Raw genomic sequence first — 17509 nt, 5'->3', positions numbered from 1 at the left:
GTGTCTCCCCAGTTTGATGAAGTGGTGTTTTGTTAGCAAAAAGCCTGTCACTGGGTTAAATATGAAGACTGCGAGCAGGTGAAGTCTGTCGGATCTTGACTTTCTCACCCCGACTCATTAAGGGCTTTTGTCTGGCAGAGGGCTGAGACGGATGAAACATGAGAGTCTGGGACTGGTGTTTTCTTTGATGATGGATCTTGTGTGATTTGGCTTTTGGGTTTTGTTCCTTTTTACGATGTCACCCGGCGTTTTACTGTGTGTTTGCCTGCCTCCTCCACGCTTGTTTGTGTGCGTGGGTGTAAGACAGGCAGCGCAGGGCCAACTTGAAGCTTGATTGATTATTGTATCAGAGGTGATTATTATTGCTGGATGGTGGGAATGAATAGCCAGCAGTGCGCTGTGCCAGAGGGCTGTATCACTTATCGCTGGGCTGTCCTCCAGCCATGCTGTAATGCTTTGGCAACCTGATATTGTTGCCATAATGCTCTCACAATATTATTCTGTCACTTTGTTGTGTGCTCAGTCATGATCAAGGGGCCTGTCGCTCAGTGAAAACCATGCACTCAGACCTCCTGTGTCGGTGTATGCACAGTTGCTGTAGTGGCGTCTGTAGTGGCGGAAGCAACTTGTTAGGCTTCAAGTGTCCGTACGCACACGGACTCGCTTGAAGGGGTGTCTGCATCCGTTGGTGGGTCTGTGCCCCACTCACAAATAGATTACCAACTCCAGTGCATCTTAGGCATGAGAGAGGATGCCCGCTTTGCATTGGAGCTTTTAATCTTTGGGCTGCAGATTTTGAGCGCTTGACGGCAACAGGAAGGTAGTTACCGAGAGAAAGCGCAGTGACAGCTCCCGCTCTCGTCACCCTCCCTCTGCATCCCTCACACTTCCATCACACAGCAATAAAAGTTAATAGGCATCTTGTGCTGCCTCTTTTGTCACAATCTCCCTCTCTCCCCCCCTCTCTCTCCCTTTTTCCACTTGCTCCCACTTGCTCTGCGTGTTTTGTTTGAGCTCGGCTTCGTCGCCGTTACAAGCTGAAGTATTTACAGCATAAATATTGGCAGCGAAAGTCTATATTGATGTCCAAGTGCTGTGCCAGAAAAGGTGACAGAATCGTTGCTTAAGACTTCTCCACCCTTATTGTCTCAGCCCTCAGCGCTTGTCCTGGAATTTCCTTGTTTCATTTAAATGTTGCTGATTCCGAGTGTCTCCTCTTCTGTGTTCCAGGCTTACAGAATCTTACAATGGCCGACCGCTTTGACTGTGACAACTGCAAGGAGTCCTTGTATGGCCGCAAGTACATCCAGTCAGATGACAGTCCCTACTGCATCCCCTGTTACGACAGCCTGTTCTCCAACACGTGTGACGAGTGCAAAGAGCTTATCGGCCACGACGCGAGGGTGAGGCATCCGTCTTTGACATGATCGGGCATGCAATCAGCTATCTGCTGCACAATAGAAACGTAGTGCACCTTTTTTAGATTTCACTAAAAGAGAAAAACAATGGCAGCGTTCATTTTCTGTGCCGCACATGTGACTTTCCACACCGAGAGCCATGCACTAGCAGTTTAAACAAAACAAAGCACATCAAACATTCGCCGTAATTAGCTTTAAAGTAGTTTTTTTCTACCATGTTTTGACACAGCTTTGAATAGCTAAACCAGAGGTCATGTCACGCTAATGATGCATAATTCAGGCTAAATGAGGCGTGTTCTATATATTTGGTGCGGCAATAACATAGTAAAGGCTAATTTAACATGCAATTATACACGCATTTTCCACTAAGTCCACATAAGCCAATGGGCTAATTTCGTCTGTGATTGTAAAAATGAGGGAACGTCTCCCTCTTCCCCCACAATCAAGTTAAAATTTAATCTCCTCTTAATGGAAAACACTAACACGCGGCGGATCATTTGAGACTGACATGTGCTACTCAGTGGCGTTTACAAAGCGGCACATGCCACAGTACTCAGTAGTTTGCTGAGCTGAGAAGGCCAGCGAGTTATCAACGCCTTCACGGGCAGTAGACGATAAATAAAGCCAGCATGTTTTTGGCTCGGTGCCCTTTAAACACTCAATGCAACATACTTGGGAGACCGTTCTTAAACAGGAGTGTGCATAACATGTAGACAGAGTGACCACATACTCTGCCTACCAGATCTTACATGTGTCCATTTAACCCACTCTGCTCCTGTTGTAACCAGAAAACCTTTGCTGATGTAAAGCCTTGCAGTCTTTTCCTTATTTGCCTTTTGTATTTTCCTTATTTGTGTTGTATTTCCTCTTGTTCTGCTGCCAGGAGCTCTTCTACGAAGACCGGCACTATCACGAGCACTGCTTCCGCTGTTTCCGCTGCGATCGCTCGTTGGCAGATGAGCCTTTCACCAGCCAGGATGACGCGTTGCTCTGCAATGAGTGCTACTGTAATGAGTTCTCCTCCAAGTGTGTAGCCTGCGACAAGATCGTCATGCCAGGTAAAGGTGCTGGGCGTTTGTACAGATTGTCCTTTCCATTTTTCTCTTTTCCCAACATATTTTTTTTTAAAGCGTGGAGAGGACTGCATTCCGACAGTAGAGGTTGGCGAAGTAGGATTCACTTTTTGGACCCATGAATTAGCCTAACTGGCTGAGCTTAAAATCTTAAAAAGCTTAACAAAGAGACAGATTAAAATGAAAACAAAACACAAGAAGTAGTGACATGTGAAATATCTTGCACATAATGCATCTGACAGCGCCGTATATTATGGCGCCTCACTCGCCCACTAAGCATCCGTCTCATTGCCCCACATTTTATTTTCCATGTAGTACACAAATTCAAGTTTCAAGATAGATAGGCAAATGACTTTGGAAAATGATGACATGGCACACTCCAGGAGGCAGAGACACATGAAAAGTATAAAATAACAGATCAAGCAGATATAGAAAGGAAAGAGGTTTTCAGAAAAAAAAAAAAGAAAGGAGGCGAGGAACACACGGAGGCGAGGGTCCACGATTGAGCGGCAACCAGGGTTGAATGTGACACAGTAATTGCCAGTCTGCTTGACTTGTTGTCTGTAAGCCAGATCCCCAGGGCTGGTGGGCTGCCAGCAGTCTGATGATATGAAGAGATAAGCGAGTCAGTTATTCCAGCGTCCCTGTAGCAGCTTACACAGCGCTCGTACAGCAGAAAAAAAGATTACAGGAAGAGCACAACATCCCCCTTTATTTCTCCTGTAGATAATCTCATGTCTTCTTGTGAAGACCACACGTTTACAGTGTTTGGTTTGTGCCCAGGTGAGTCTCACCTTGAGAAGGGAGGGTGTTGATCGGAGGAATGATATCTTACCTATGAAAGCTCCTGGGATTTTTACACAATACTGAAAACTCCAAACAACCAGCTCTGTATCATCAAAAATCTAGATTTTGAAAAGCGTCAACTCTCTGCCAAACAAATGACCCAACAGCCACATTCACTCACTTACACACACTTATCTTTGTTTAACAACTGGATGCTTGGCTGAAAGGGTTTATGTTGTGTGAAACGAAGGAGAGAAGAAACTTAATACCAACACCAGTGAAACGGATTTCTCTGAGATGTGTTGGTTAAAACTCTCGCGCTCTCGCTGATTAAACTGTACCGATGCTCCCGTTGCCAGAGATGGTTACGTAGGATGTTGTATTGTTGAGCTCTACTTTTTTTGTTTCTCTGTTTGAAAATCCTCTGACATAGACACCACTGTGAATCCATATAGGGCAATCCACTGCCGAAAAGACAAACATAGTAGCATGTGGAGCAAGAACATGTAGACCTGTAGGGCGAAGAAACAGTTCAGGATTGCGATACCTAAACAATGAACTTTTAGCCAGATATGAAACGGTCTCAGTTTCAAACTGTTGCCTCTATATGACCTACATAACATTGGCTTTTTCTATATATGTAGTTATTCATCAGGCCCGTCAGCAGGTCAGATTCTGAATAATCAGGGTTGGAAAAACCTCATAAAAACTAAAACAATTTGCTGAGGATGAATCGGGGGGGTTTCACAGCCCGAGGAAGGAAGCTTTCACCATCGCCATATTATAGTTATTAATCCAACGGAGCCACAAATAGATGCATGACCTCATCGTCTTGCATCCGGTAAAAGGCTGCGTTCAAAAAATAAATATGGTACTAAAAAAAGCCAGACCAAGATTGACTGCAGGATGTGGTGGTGCTTGCACCGCTTTTGTCCACAGGGGGCGCCAAAAAATGTTTTTTGTAGCTACTTTAAATTAAGCAGATGATAAAATATAAGATCTGTCAGACAAAGTGTTTTGTTGGCAACCAACTGCGTCTTACAGCCATCGAATGCATTCAAATTACTTTCAAAACTCTCAGAACCTGTTGGAATTCATGTGAAATCGCCCCTAAAAGTTATACATACTCCAAAAAGAATTTCAGCTTGTTCGATTTTATTAGTTTATTAGTCGTATACTCATAACTAAATGCTGCTGTTGTCCTCCCTGACCCTCTGTAGTTCCTGTAAACTTATAACAGAGAATGTCTTCTGCAGCAGATTTTTTGCAGTTTTTGATTAGCTGGCACCGCAGAACACAGCCTGAAGCAGTGAAACGTTAGCAATCCGCAGACGGCAGTAGTACAAAATGTCGGCCACACAAAAACCACTGCGTCACCATAGAGTAAACCAACCAGCGTCATAAAAAGCTCAGCAGCTAAGGGATAGAAGATGGATTGGTTGGGGACACGGGGGGGGGTGGCATTATCCCGTTCTGTAAGGCCCAACGCCAGTTTCCAGCAGCAGGAACGAAGTGTAAGGGTTTGTGGTATTATGATTTAAAATGAAATAAATCTCAGTGAAACAAAATGAGTTTTATATGCCTTCATGTAATTCAAGTGTTTATTTCATAGTTTAATAAAATTACCACCAAAAAAAAATACCAAAATGGCCGTAACGATCCTTCGAAAGACGGCAAAAGATTCACACAAAACAACTTTCGTCTCTCTCTGCTCGTTTGTCCCTCTTCCCCTCCTTCTTCCTCTCTTTTCCTTTCCCTGCCTCCCGTCATCTCTCTTTTTACTCTTTGCTAGGCACGAGGAAACTGGAGTACGCAGGCTCCACATGGCACGAGGGCTGCTTCATCTGTCACAGCTGTGAACAGCCCATCGGCTCCAAGTCCTTCATCCCCGACAAGGATGAACACTACTGCGTGTCCTGCTACGAGGACAAGTTCGCTCCACGCTGCACGCGCTGTAAAAAGGTCAGTTAAATTAACAAACGACTGCCGGAACCGCCAGTCAAAGAAACCTTGCAAGGATATTATGAGGATCTTACCTAATGACCGTCGACTTGTCCCCGTGTCAGACCCTGGCTAAAGGCGGCGTGACCTATCGGGAGGAGCCGTGGCATAAGGAGTGTTTTGTGTGCACCAACTGTAAGACGCAGCTGGCGGGACAACACTTCACCTCTCGAGACGACAGCCCTTACTGTCTCAAGTGCTTCGGCAGCCTCTACTCCAAGAAGTGCGAGGCCTGCAGCAAACCAATCACAGGCAAGATCATAATCACTACTTTCTCCACGATAATATTGACAAAACCTGAACCTGAGATTGGCGGACAGCCATCTGGTAAAATTCCGTCAAACCCTTCCAGATTTGAAGCATTAATATTCACAATGCTGCTGATTGGGAAACACCTCCGACCCGCCCACCAGACAAACAAGAGAAAACATACCTCAAAGCCACGCACCCTTTTCTTTCACCACGGAAACTGTTGCAAAATGTTCATAAATCTGATCAGGCCACACCCACGCAGATCTGATGAAGCAGATTTACTGAGTAATACTTCGATTGTTTTACCCGGATTATATCTTATTTTAGCTGTGACTATAAATTATACCAGGAATTAATTTAAAGCCACGTTTTCAGGAGCTTTTTAAACTTGAAGCTTACATGAGTTCACATCAGACCTTTAATGCTCGACATATAATGTAACCTTCTTCTTCTTTTATCCCTGTCCCAGGTTTTGGAGGAGGAAAGTACATCTCATTCGAGGATCGCCAGTGGCATCAGCCCTGCTTCACCTGCTCCCAGTGCTCTGTTTCCCTGGTGGGCGCTGGCTTTTTCCCTAACGGTGAAAAGATCTTGTGCCGCGACTGCAACAGCAACCTATAGAGCAGCCGCTCGCCATCTCCCCACCCTTTCCCTTGACTTACCTTCCACACCCTTTCGTCACAGCATTTCAAGAACCCAGAGTCATTACCGAGGAAGGTAACGCAGGCCAACTGCCTCTCAGGTTGTTTATTTTAAGATAGCGGTTCCTCCCGGCCCACGGATTTCAAAAATTCTAATTTTCATGCTGCGTCGTCTGAATGAACGACCACAAAGATTTTTTCACTTTAACCAAAAAGTTAATGGAGTGCCTTAAAAGTGACATTACTTATATGTTATGTACTATTTAACCAAAGAAATGCAAAATGCTAGTCACTTTGCTCAAAAAATTCTTTTGTATTTTATATAAAAAAAAGTTGCCACTTCAGGTAGAGGTCCAACTCTGAAGAGAAGACACAGAACACTGATACAGTATGTGTACCTTACAGTGTGTGTTTTAAAGTGCGGTGGAGGTACTGTTGTAATGCTCTTAGAACTACAGTTTTAAGCATTTCAATTACAATATGTCAGAAAGTAAAAAAAGAAACAAGAAGAAGAACTGAGGAAGTTGATGGTAGTAATGATCAATAAAGTCGATTGCACTTTGGATTAGATATTGTCTGGCTACCAAGTTATGTGCACATAAGAACACGATTTAAAAAAAAAAAAACATGGCACACAGACCACTTTTTTATGTCATGTATCTGCTTTTGTTGAACTCTGCAATGACACTTATTTTTACATAAAACTTCTTCTATTTTCTCTTTTTTTTCATTTGTTGTAATGAATCTGTTTTTTGTTTTTTTTTTGTTTTGTTTTTTTTCTTCATCACTGTTGCTCTAAGAGCCAGCATTTATAACCCAAAGAGAAGCTGAAATGAAAGTGCAGGAGTATGCATGTATCTGCCATGATTCGTCTCAACAATGATTTTTTTGTCGCTTATACTGTTCCGCTGTTACTGTCCTTTTGTTCTGCATCGTTAGTTTGTTACATGTATGTGAAAAAAAAATGATTAAAAAATACCTATATTTCATTATTTCAGCTTTGATGCTGGTGAGTCAGAGTTGGCAAATATGCATTTAGAGATGGAAAATGCTCCACTGAGGCGATGACAGTATGAACTTACTGTGTAAAGGAAAAATAAAGATGATAGATGATATGGCTAAATGCTACATGTTTAGTTTTTATTTGTGAAGGCTTATTAAATAAATTTACACTGACTTGGTCTTGGCTGGGCAGTTTTTTTTTTTTATATCCTGTGTGAAACCTCCTTTACTTATTTATGAGGTCATTGCTTTCTGTGGATTTGTGTTTACTGTCTAAGCCAGAGAAATCCCTGCTGGTGTGTTTAAAAAAAAAGAGTCTTTCTAGGAAAGGATCAGTGGGGGGGGTATGAAAGTGTGTGAGTGTGAGAAAGTGTTGAAGAGAGAAGCCATGTGTGTGTAATGAAATAGTACAAAGTTTTGTGTGTGAGAGAGTTAAAGAAAGAATGAGTACACCTCTGTGTGTGTGTGTGTATGAATGTGTATTGATATACTGTATATACACTGTTGTTTATGCTGAGTCGACTGTTTCACCGCCTTGATGAAGCACACGTACACAGACTGCCAAATGCACTCTCCTGTCGGCATTGGTGAAATGTCCTCCTCCCTGCCTCCGTTTGAGATTTTTTCACCAAAAAAGGAAATGGAAAACTCGTAGCTGCGTGGGGGAGGGCGGGAGGGAGGGAGAGGGGGGTTACTGGTGGTGGAAGTGGGAGAGAAAAGAGTGTGGGACAGAGAGAGAGAGAGAGAGAGGGAGAGGAAGAGGATGTTCACATCTGGAGTTGCTCCACGGCACTTTCACTGGGGGGCCAGCTCCACACAAGGACCCCTTTGGATTTATAGGAAGGAGGAGGAGGGCGGGGAGGCGACGGCTAGCAGGAAGGGTCAGAGGGAGAGCTGCGGAGATGTTAACTGTATCATATGGTACATGCACTCTGTGGTCGGGTTCAACTTTAACAGCTATTCCCGGGGATTATTGATTTGAGAGGCTGCCTCCCGTCTGAGTTTCTCCCATTCTCCTTGAATTCGCCCCACCGTAAAGTTTACCCGACAGAACATCGTGAAAACTGGGACGTGTCTGAGAAAGTGTGCAAACAGCTGCACCTCTCCCTCAAAAGAGGTTGGTCACTTCTCACAAAAGATACGAGTCTCATGGTTTTGTTGCCAGGCCAAACATTTCCCCCTAAAACGCCAACACTCGCTGCACGGACAAACAGTGTGACTCGTTTTCAGGCTCTGAACATGACAAGACTTAACACAAGTGGACCCAGCAGGACGCGTTGGGCTGTTTCACTGAAAAGAGGCCGCGGTGGAGTTCACACACTAAACACAGCTCAGTTTAATCAAAGCTGCACATGTACTGTGGGTAAAATTAAAGTTGTATTACCAGGACAAACCTCAGACTTGCTGAAGAGCACTTCACTGGACATTTTTGTAAAATACAGTAACAAGTTAGCGTAACATATGGTCCAATAAAACTGTTTTTCAAAAGAACTTTTCCAAACTGCTGCCTGTCTGAAAAAAAAACAACAAAAAAAACTAATCCAATTTATTTTTTAGTACGCATCATACTGTGTGGAGCCTTTAATCACAGACCTGTGTGATATTAGAAAGTCGTTTGCTTAATCCACGTAATTCATTTTCTTGATTATGTAATTAGATTTAAACTGAATCCATGTGTACACAGACAGATTCACCAGAGCGTGAATAGATTATGTCAACTTCCCTCAGTTTGGCAGGAACACATGAGGTTTGTCACTTCCAAACTGAAAACTTTCAAACCAGCTGGGACGTAATATGCAACGAGAAATCTACTAATTCCAACTCTCCATGTGGCAGATCCTCAAGGAGAATATTTACAGGTATGCTAACAAATTAGTCGAAGTGAAGGCTTGACGAAATAAATGTCGGGATGCACTGATAAATAGACTGATCACAGGTATCAGCCAGTCGGCAGATGACATAGTCACAGAAGTGACTCGTGTTGGCACATGAGCGAGCTTCGCGTTATTGAGAAGGTATTTGCATTACAGGCTAAAAGGCTTCTGAAGCAGTTGATTTTCAAAATATAATATATTTTTATGAGAAAGAAGGTTAAATGTTACAGAAATTTGTATTATTACATTTGTATTCCTTCAAAGAGAGTGTAATCAGTCTTTAACGTAGTCTACTTACTTATTTCTTTAATATGTTTTTGTCATTGTATCCCTGCCACTAAATTACAACAAAAACAAAATAAGCTAATGACAAAACATATTAAAAAAATCCATATCCACATCGGTTATTGACCAAACGTTCGTGTTTTGAACATCAGTATTGTATCGGTGCCTGATCTCAAAACCGGTGCATCTCTGTCAAAAGTGAGAGATGTACATGAAAACAACAGTCAGAAATGTAACTGTTTCTGTTTTCCTTCACATGTTGGGACACTTTTGTGATTCTTATCAATTCATAAAGTTTTGTAACCTCAGTTAATTCCGACTTTCAACATCTGAGCAGAAGCTTAATGAGTAAGTGAAAACACCTGTGTGGGTGTGTAGGGCCTTAAAAAAAATGGGACTGCCCTTTGTTAGAACAAGGTTTCATCCACAATTGCACCACATTCACGGTTACATAACTACGTCACTGGCTTTAAATGTCAGACATCACAGAACATACATTACACAATCTATTGAATATTTATTTCCTTCATAACTGAATAAACAAGCTGTTCTCAGAGGACAATAAGTTCCCCAGAACACTGCTTGAAGCTAGAAATGTGGCAGGGTCCGCCACATATAAACGAAGTAAAGCAGTTTATTCAGTCACGAAACAAAGAGAGTTTGTTTTGCTTTTATACTTTGGTAAAAAAGAAAGGTGAGGATGTAAGTGTGCAGTGCCGACATAGATTTCAAATGAAACATCTCAACCCTTGTCAGCTCTGACACTTGTCACAGAGCTCATCACTGTAAACTTTGTCCTCTAAATGACTTGATTTTGGTTGTTCCCACATATAAAAACATGAATGAATGACCAACCTTCCTGTTTTTCTGTTTTCCAAACATCGAGGCATGCATGATCAAGGAAACTTGATCGGGCCTGAACCAGCAGTGGGTGAGTGTTGCAGCAACTTGAGATCACGTCCTGTCCGATGTCTAGACAAGCACAACATGATATGAGTCAGTTATACAATGTTACTGTTCACACCACAGCCTGCTGTATTCCCACGTGCTGACATACCGCGGGCAAAACACCTCATCAGTTTAGTTTATCGGCATGAGGAGAGGAGGGAAGACCTTGGTAAGATCCCTCGTAGCATTACGGCAAAATGAAGCACTTCAAATGTTGTCTCCTGTACTTGTTCCCACTGAGTTTATAGCTACCGACACACCTGGTAGGAGCTGTAATTCTGTCGAGTGTCTCACCTGTTGATTACTGATTGGCAAACACACGTGTGAGTGATATGGTGTGTGTATGTAGTGAGGCGTGCCCTTTGTTCTGCTTCGCTGCTCGAAGAACATCCAGCTGAATCAAAGTGTGGCTGTGAGTACGTTATTTTCAGAACAAACAGTATTTTAAGCTGCTTCTGTCCTTGATGTGGTTCTGACAGCGGATTTTGGGGAATTTCCTCCGATGGGAAACATCTCAAACTTGTGGTGTGTCACCAGAACTGTTGAAATTTGGATCCCTCTCGCAAGATTTGATCTGCAGTGTGTTGTCGACATTCTCTGTCATAATTTGACTTTTAAATCAGCACTGAAAGCGTAATAACGTCCGAAATATGTCATTTCACTCAAACGATGCATGCGGGATAGTGATTCCACCTTTTACGTGGCTTTCCAACCTTGAGTGACGTTGTGAATGTTCTTTTTCTGAGGAGGTCTGAAAGGGCTATGAAGCACTGAGCGAGCATTCAGATAATCAGTGAAGGTGACTCAGAGATGTACCTCATTCTGTCATTCTGACTCCCATAAATTAGGTCTACCCTTGAAGCTCCATCGGCTGGAGTTTCATATAAAACCTTTATTAATCCGACAACCACAGAGAGTATAACTGGAAGTGTGTGAGCTCAGTCATCAGCAGTGACGCAAAACACGAGCACAAAAGCTGAAAAACAGGCAGCGAGGGGTTATGAGCTCTCCTCTCACACCAGACACATCGCTTGGTTTCTGTTCTGTGAATGAGTCATTTGACAAGTGAGTGCAAAAAAAAAAAGAAAAAAGTCCAGGAGCCTTGTAGAGACAAGTTTGATTTATGTGGGAAACAGATTTGTGGTCATTTGTTACAGGGATTATCTTCAATGCCACAATAACATGCTGGAATTTTGTGGGATTTTCATTGATTGAAAAACTCTTGAAAGAATCAGATAACGGGGGGAAGCCTGTTGACCTACCGTACCTAAATGACTGAATATGTCAATGTCTTGTAAAAAGCACCCAAAAATCAGACTTGCGCAAAAGTAAAGATAAAAAAAAGTGTTGAAATAGAAGTTTTGTAAGTTACATTCACTCATTTGTATAGTAGTCTTACAGTATCTGAAATTAAATGAATTTAAAGGTCAACAGTACAAGTCAAAGCAAATTACACATATTTACATGTATTTACATACTGTATACTATGGGCCAAATCTAATCTTCATGATTTGTTTGATTATCAGAATAAGTGACTTTTTCTTTATCAGCTGCTCTGGCTCCGACAAAGGAACTAGTAAGTCAATATATATATATATCATTATAGTGGAGTGAAAGTATAAAGTAGCGGAAATGTGAATACTGATTAAATGTACTTGGTTACATTCCCTCACAGCATTTGAGAACTTTGTCATCACTTGGTTAACGTTGTGAAACTGTTCCTGCTTGGTTAGGTTTAGGCACTAAAACTTCTTGGAAAAGAGTGTTAGTGGGTTAAAAAAAAACTTCTTTGGGTTCAGGAAAAGATCACAGTTTTGGTTAAAATAAGTAATTTACTTGCCTAAAAGTTACGCTGTGTACCCGTCTTAAGTTATGTATGTTATGTAAGTTTGAGTTACTATTCAGCAGTGGTCTTCTGAGTGACTGAAAGTCCTGTGTTTATTTGAAAAATCGTTCAACCCCATCTTCCTCCATCTTTATCTGTGTGTTGATGAGACATCGTAATTGTCTGAGTTTTTCCCAAAATAAATTTACATGAGGTAGTCAGAGGGAGATTTTTAGTTGCCAAGTTGATGTTTATATGACGCTGAAACATGGCGGACAACAGTAAATATTGGAACTTTTACCAAAAGTCCTGTATTGTACAGTCATTGTAATGTTTATGCGCTTGCTTGTCATTCAAATACTGGAAACAACTGTCAACATGTTGTTTAAACACTCTGAGTCATAAAATGCAAAACTAGTTATTTTTGGTGTCCATGTTGCTCCCACACTCCCAAAACATGGTGCAAACAAACGCACTGAAATTAGAATATAGACTTCCTAACTCAGGACATGGGACCATCTGAGAGGCACGTGAATGCGGCATTATAATGCGTCTCCTGACGTTCTGACCTGAAGTTGGGTCAACCGAAGCTGCTTGTACGGACGACATTTAAAGCCGTTTTTCTGGTGTGGACAGGATTCATGTTAATTCATCAAACAACCATAATATTTAGGGTTAACTGTACGAAGTTTAAGAACCAAAAGAGTCGGCTGAGACAGAAAATGTTCCATAGTGGAACACGAAGGCTGCCATAGCTGTCACAAGACATTTAAAGCAGTGCCATACGTCTCCTGCTCTCCCCTGGCCTATGTCATTACCCCGTTTCGCCTTAGGTGTTCACTTGACAAAGTGCATTGGTCCACCGCAGTCATGTCTGTAGTATGTAACCTCAGCAGACATAGGTTAACCCCAAATGTCTGAGAGATTACACTCTCATTGGTAATTCAGCATACCTCGGTGACTACTTAACTGCATGTTTGCTACTGGAGAAGCTGCAGGATGGAGTGATGCAGAGTCAGAGTCGAAATTAAGTCATAAAGCTTGTCAGTTTACATTTGAACTCAAATACTCAAACGTTTCCATTTAATAACCATGGAGACACAGGAAACATGAAGTGCACAACATCACATTTAAAGAAATGCATTGAAAGGTTTGTTTTATATTAAATAACGTGCGGCTGTCACAGTTTTATCTCCACGATGTCTGAAAGTCATGGTCTGTTTTTTTGTTAAATATCTTCCCTTTTTTGGTTCTTTTAAACTGTTTTTGTTGATAGCTTTATCTAAAGCATTTCAATATAAGATATTTATACCGTCATTTCTGTTTTAATTTTGGTTTTAAAAGGACTGTTAAGCTGCGTAAAATCCTTGTGTAGGTGTAAAGCACAACAATACCGATAACTGCTAATAGAGAAAAGCAAATTGGTATTTTGTAATGAAGTTACATGAATTATTACATATTTTCAAGCTTGGCTAAGGAGTATCACAACATCATAATACTCTTAATAACATTGATCTAAAAGAATTAAGTATTAAAAGTGTTAATAAAACACAAACAATAACATCGTCTGAACAATCCAGCAAAGATGTTTGGCCTTGTGCATCTTCAGCTGCTTGTTACAGACTCTCTCCAACTCCCCAAACTTGTATCTTGAGGGTTATTTACCTTCCAAATGTAGAGACAAAACACACACTAAACAAAGTTGAAAACAGATCTGATTGCTAGCATTTTTTTCTTTTCTATAGATATCCTGATAATATTGTTTGGCGAGTTTGGCCACCACAATCATGTGGAGAAGCTCTGATGATATGACGGCCCTCGCTTGTTTTTTAAAAATGTATTTGTGAGATGTAGTTTTTTTTCTCTTGCTTTCAAAGATAACCTATTGCCTCAAAAGTAAGCTCTGTTCATTCCGTCGTTCAAAATTCATTTATCTTAGTTGAGGTCTTGCTTGTGCTGGTAGGAACCCTCTTGTTTTGAAATCAAGACAGTATTAAGTTCAAACTCTGTGTACTAAATGAATCAAAGTACGGTTTGGGTTAAAGTCCTAAGGTGATGAACGTTGAGATTCATGGTGCCTGGAGGATGAATCCTTATGAATCCTTTTTGACATTTCCTCTCACGCCACTAGGAGACATTCTAGGCTGCCATTACATTTGTGTCAGAAGTCCATGTCCCGCTCAAGATGCACTTAAATGGCGTGATGATCCCTTGACTTTTCATCATCAGGTCAAAATGTGTCCAGTAATTTGGTTTCCTGCAGAGACGACTTTGTGTTTTGTTGTTTAGTTTTAAAGAATCCAAGAACAAGCTAAACTAAAATGAACGCAGTTGCTCCGTGCGAGTCCTAGTCTCATTTCTGGGGAGGCAGATTCACTCTCAGATCACCACCTGAAGCTTTGCAGACACCTGGTTGAAGGCGACTACACAACAATGTCTCTCTTCCACTTTCCGCTGAGCACTCAAGAGACACTCTTCATAATACCACTTATACTTTTCATCTAAATTTGTCGCATTCCTATAGCTGAAACAGCACCACAACATAAATACAGACCCCACAGCAGAGCAGCTGTAGGGCCGCTCTGTGTGCTGAAGGCCTATCTGCTGTGGATGGAGAAGAGAAAAAAAACACATCCATCTGTGTCCCAAGCTGACACTCACGGGGCTGCCGCTTGTTGGCGAGGTTTGGAGTCTGCCTCTGTGGCTTGGCCCGAGCTCTCGTCCTCTCCATTCACTCCCATGTGAGGTCAAGGAGTTGTGCTCGCTTGTGGGAAGCTCTTACACTGTCTTGTAATGAGCGCTCTCAGCAGGAAAACAAGGCCTTGTTTTTCCAGAGTTCAGGGTCCGATCCGTCCACCGCTCTGATCCAACCTCTTTTATATGCCCTCCTTTCCCGAAGATGACTGACAACTGCAACTCTGAATATATTATATGTGTACTGTTTGATGGTCTTATAAGGGAAAACTGACACCTCCGCTGTACAAAGCTATAAAAGCTTGAATTCAACATCACCACATGATGATGAATGTGTCTTAAATGTTCTGTATATAGACACAGTCTATGTATTGTACTTTGAACATGGGATTTCTCACCCACACTGTATTTCACACATTCTGCAGTGCAAAATGTGTTAGCACACAGTTTGTTTGATCTGTCGCCATTTTCTCCGTCTCCATACATTTTTTTATTTTTTTTATTTTACACTTTTAAGAGTTTAATGTGGTTTTGGAACAGTTTATAAATGTGGGTGCGTAGGAATGTGACGAATTCCTATAATGCAATTTAGACTTGGGCATCTTCGGGACACAAGAATATTAGACACATCTATTGTCTGACTGCGGTTTTGAGCTTTGCCCTTCTGGATAATCGCTCTGGTGAAGGAAATATAAAAGATAAATGCCTGAAATGTGTAGTATGCAGTAAAAGCTTCTTCTGAAAAGAAAAGCAGTTGTGTCAGCAGATTATTATCTGCCAGAGTATGTATTTGTTTACTTCTTATGTCTGAATAGTCTGAGATGAAATGGATGATGCTGATTTTGAAGCACTAAAGCTTGGAGACTTGAAACCAAACTTTGTCAGCAGTTAAAGGAGACATATTAAGCTCATTTTCAGGTTCTTGATTTTATTTTGGGTTACTACTAGAATAGGTTTACATGCTTTAATGGGCAAAAATCATATCAGTTTTCTCAAACAGTCCAGTGCTGCAGCTCTGTTTTCACCCTTGGTCTGAAATGCTCTGTTTTAGCTCATGTCTCTTTAAGGCCCCTTCTTCTGAATATACCCAGCTACATCTGATTGGTCAGCTCACACACGCCTGAGCCAGCACCGCAAACAACAATGGAGCAACTGTGCTAAATTAATTCTTACATGACAAACTAGCTGGCAGCCATGAATAATGCAAATAAGTACATGGTGATGTCACTAAGTCATGGAATTAAAGGCGAGACTACTGACAGGGCATTTCAAGCATTTCAGGAACAGTGTTTTCTGTGGGAGAGAGGAGCTCCTGATGGCGCAGACTTTAGGCATTTTTACTTTGAGACCTTTTAACATGCACATAAACATTTATAAAACACTGAAGAAAAGACAAAAGTATAACATGTCACCCTTAAGACAATATTCAAAGATTAAAACAAATAAAGATGTCCCTGACATAAACTTCTAATTTCTTTTCCCTTTTAACCTCACTGTAAGGTTGAGTGGTGCAGGTGTTGGATGATTCATCCTGGCAGTGGTTTAAAAGAAGGTCATAGGAGAGTTTAAACTGCTGAGCGTGGTTCCCGGTTCAGTGATTCTCTGGTGATTGTTCGAAGAGAATACAGCAGTCACAATTGGGCCAACAGTCAGGCGGATGAAAGACAGATCAAATGAGGCAAAGCTGTTGACGGGAAACAAGAAACGTCTTGATTACTTCTCTGCTTCAATGGGATTTATGGTTGTCGACGAAAACATTTCTGACGCAAGATGTGAAGATCTGAATTTGCAGAGCGTGCATGCTTCGATCTCAAATGTTCCTGCAGTTGCTTTGCTTTCCATCTTTGAGCAGCAGCAGTGTAACTGCAGTCCTCTACTGCTGGCAGCTGGGCAGCTCCACTGGAGCAGTTGTTTGGAGATAAGATGTTTGGAATGCAAGAAGTCTGAGGGGTGGATTGACCATGATTGACTATATAATTTAAAACGTCAGGAAGATTTAGCATTGAAAAAAAGCAGTGCAGCTCTCCAGCTCTTTGTCAAGGAGTGATCTGATTCTTGTCTCAGTCCAGTTTAAAAAGAGAATGGGATAAGTGTTGGATTTTGATGGAACAAAAGAAAAAGCAAGTAGACAGAGCTTGGGTATCGAGTGATTATCCTTTTGATATCAGTCATTTAGAGGATTTACTCAGACTTGCAAACTATGAAGATGATGAATTAGAGGTCCTGAGGCCAGTTTACTGATGTTTAAAACTGATTGGATAGAATTTAAACATTTTGACATCATGTCCATCAGCTCATTTAGACATAAAACACACCCAAAGAGCTCTGTGTGGAACGACGTGTCAGGGAAGGAACTAGAAGTCACGCATCATCATCGAAAAGTTCAACAAGGACACCGGTACAAGCCAACTGTCATGAATGGAAAAACATGTAGGCGTAAAAAAGCTTTTTGTGACTGATTTTCTTTGGATACAATGGAAAAGTGAAGAAAAAAAAAAGTGATTCTTCATGAAATATCAACAGATTAATCATGAGAAATGGCACTACAATACAGTGATGGGCTGCAACAAGGCCGATTATGGTTGAGGTCATTATAATCCCCTCTTTTGTTGTTTTTCTTTTGGCTTTGTGGCTCTCTGTCCTTGTCCAAAACTGTCTCAAACTCTTTCGACAAGCCTCTGGAAATGAATAAAGAGTATTTATTACATAT

The 17509-nt window shown here is 41.5% G+C and overlaps 1 protein-coding gene and 1 long non-coding RNA gene across 8 annotated transcripts in view; both read left to right on the top strand.

Annotated features, from left to right (window-relative positions):
• Window positions 1-7352, top strand: part of fhl3a (four and a half LIM domains 3a) — a 34378-nt gene extending 27026 nt beyond the window's left edge. For 4 of the 5 annotated variants that reach the window (XM_030395169.1, XM_030395168.1, XM_030395166.1 and 1 more), the window contains 5 exons: window positions 1231-1403; window positions 2302-2476; window positions 5070-5239; window positions 5344-5530; window positions 6000-7352. In XM_030395169.1, the coding sequence (XP_030251029.1) occupies window positions 1248-1403; window positions 2302-2476; window positions 5070-5239; window positions 5344-5530; window positions 6000-6151 (840 nt within the window). In that variant the 5' untranslated portion in view covers window positions 1231-1247 and the 3' untranslated portion in view covers window positions 6152-7352. Of the gene's footprint in view, window positions 1-863; window positions 1108-1230; window positions 1404-2301; window positions 2477-5069; window positions 5240-5343; window positions 5531-5999 lie in introns of those variants that run through there. The other variant, XM_030395165.1, reaches the window with a different exon arrangement.
• A 3270-nt stretch (window positions 7353-10622) lies between these two features.
• LOC115568159 (uncharacterized) overlaps window positions 10623-17509 on the top strand; it is a 67356-nt gene continuing 60469 nt past the window's right edge. For all 3 annotated transcript variants that reach the window (XR_003981342.1, XR_003981341.1, XR_003981343.1), the window contains exon 1: window positions 10623-10692. This is a non-coding gene — a long non-coding RNA (uncharacterized LOC115568159). The remainder of the gene's footprint in view (window positions 10693-17509) is intronic.

This window comes from Sparus aurata, chromosome 17, assembly GCF_900880675.1.
Source record: "Sparus aurata chromosome 17, fSpaAur1.1, whole genome shotgun sequence".
Taxonomy (NCBI): domain Eukaryota; kingdom Metazoa; phylum Chordata; class Actinopteri; order Spariformes; family Sparidae; genus Sparus; species Sparus aurata.
This window is presented reverse-complemented; position numbering and strand designations above follow the sequence as displayed.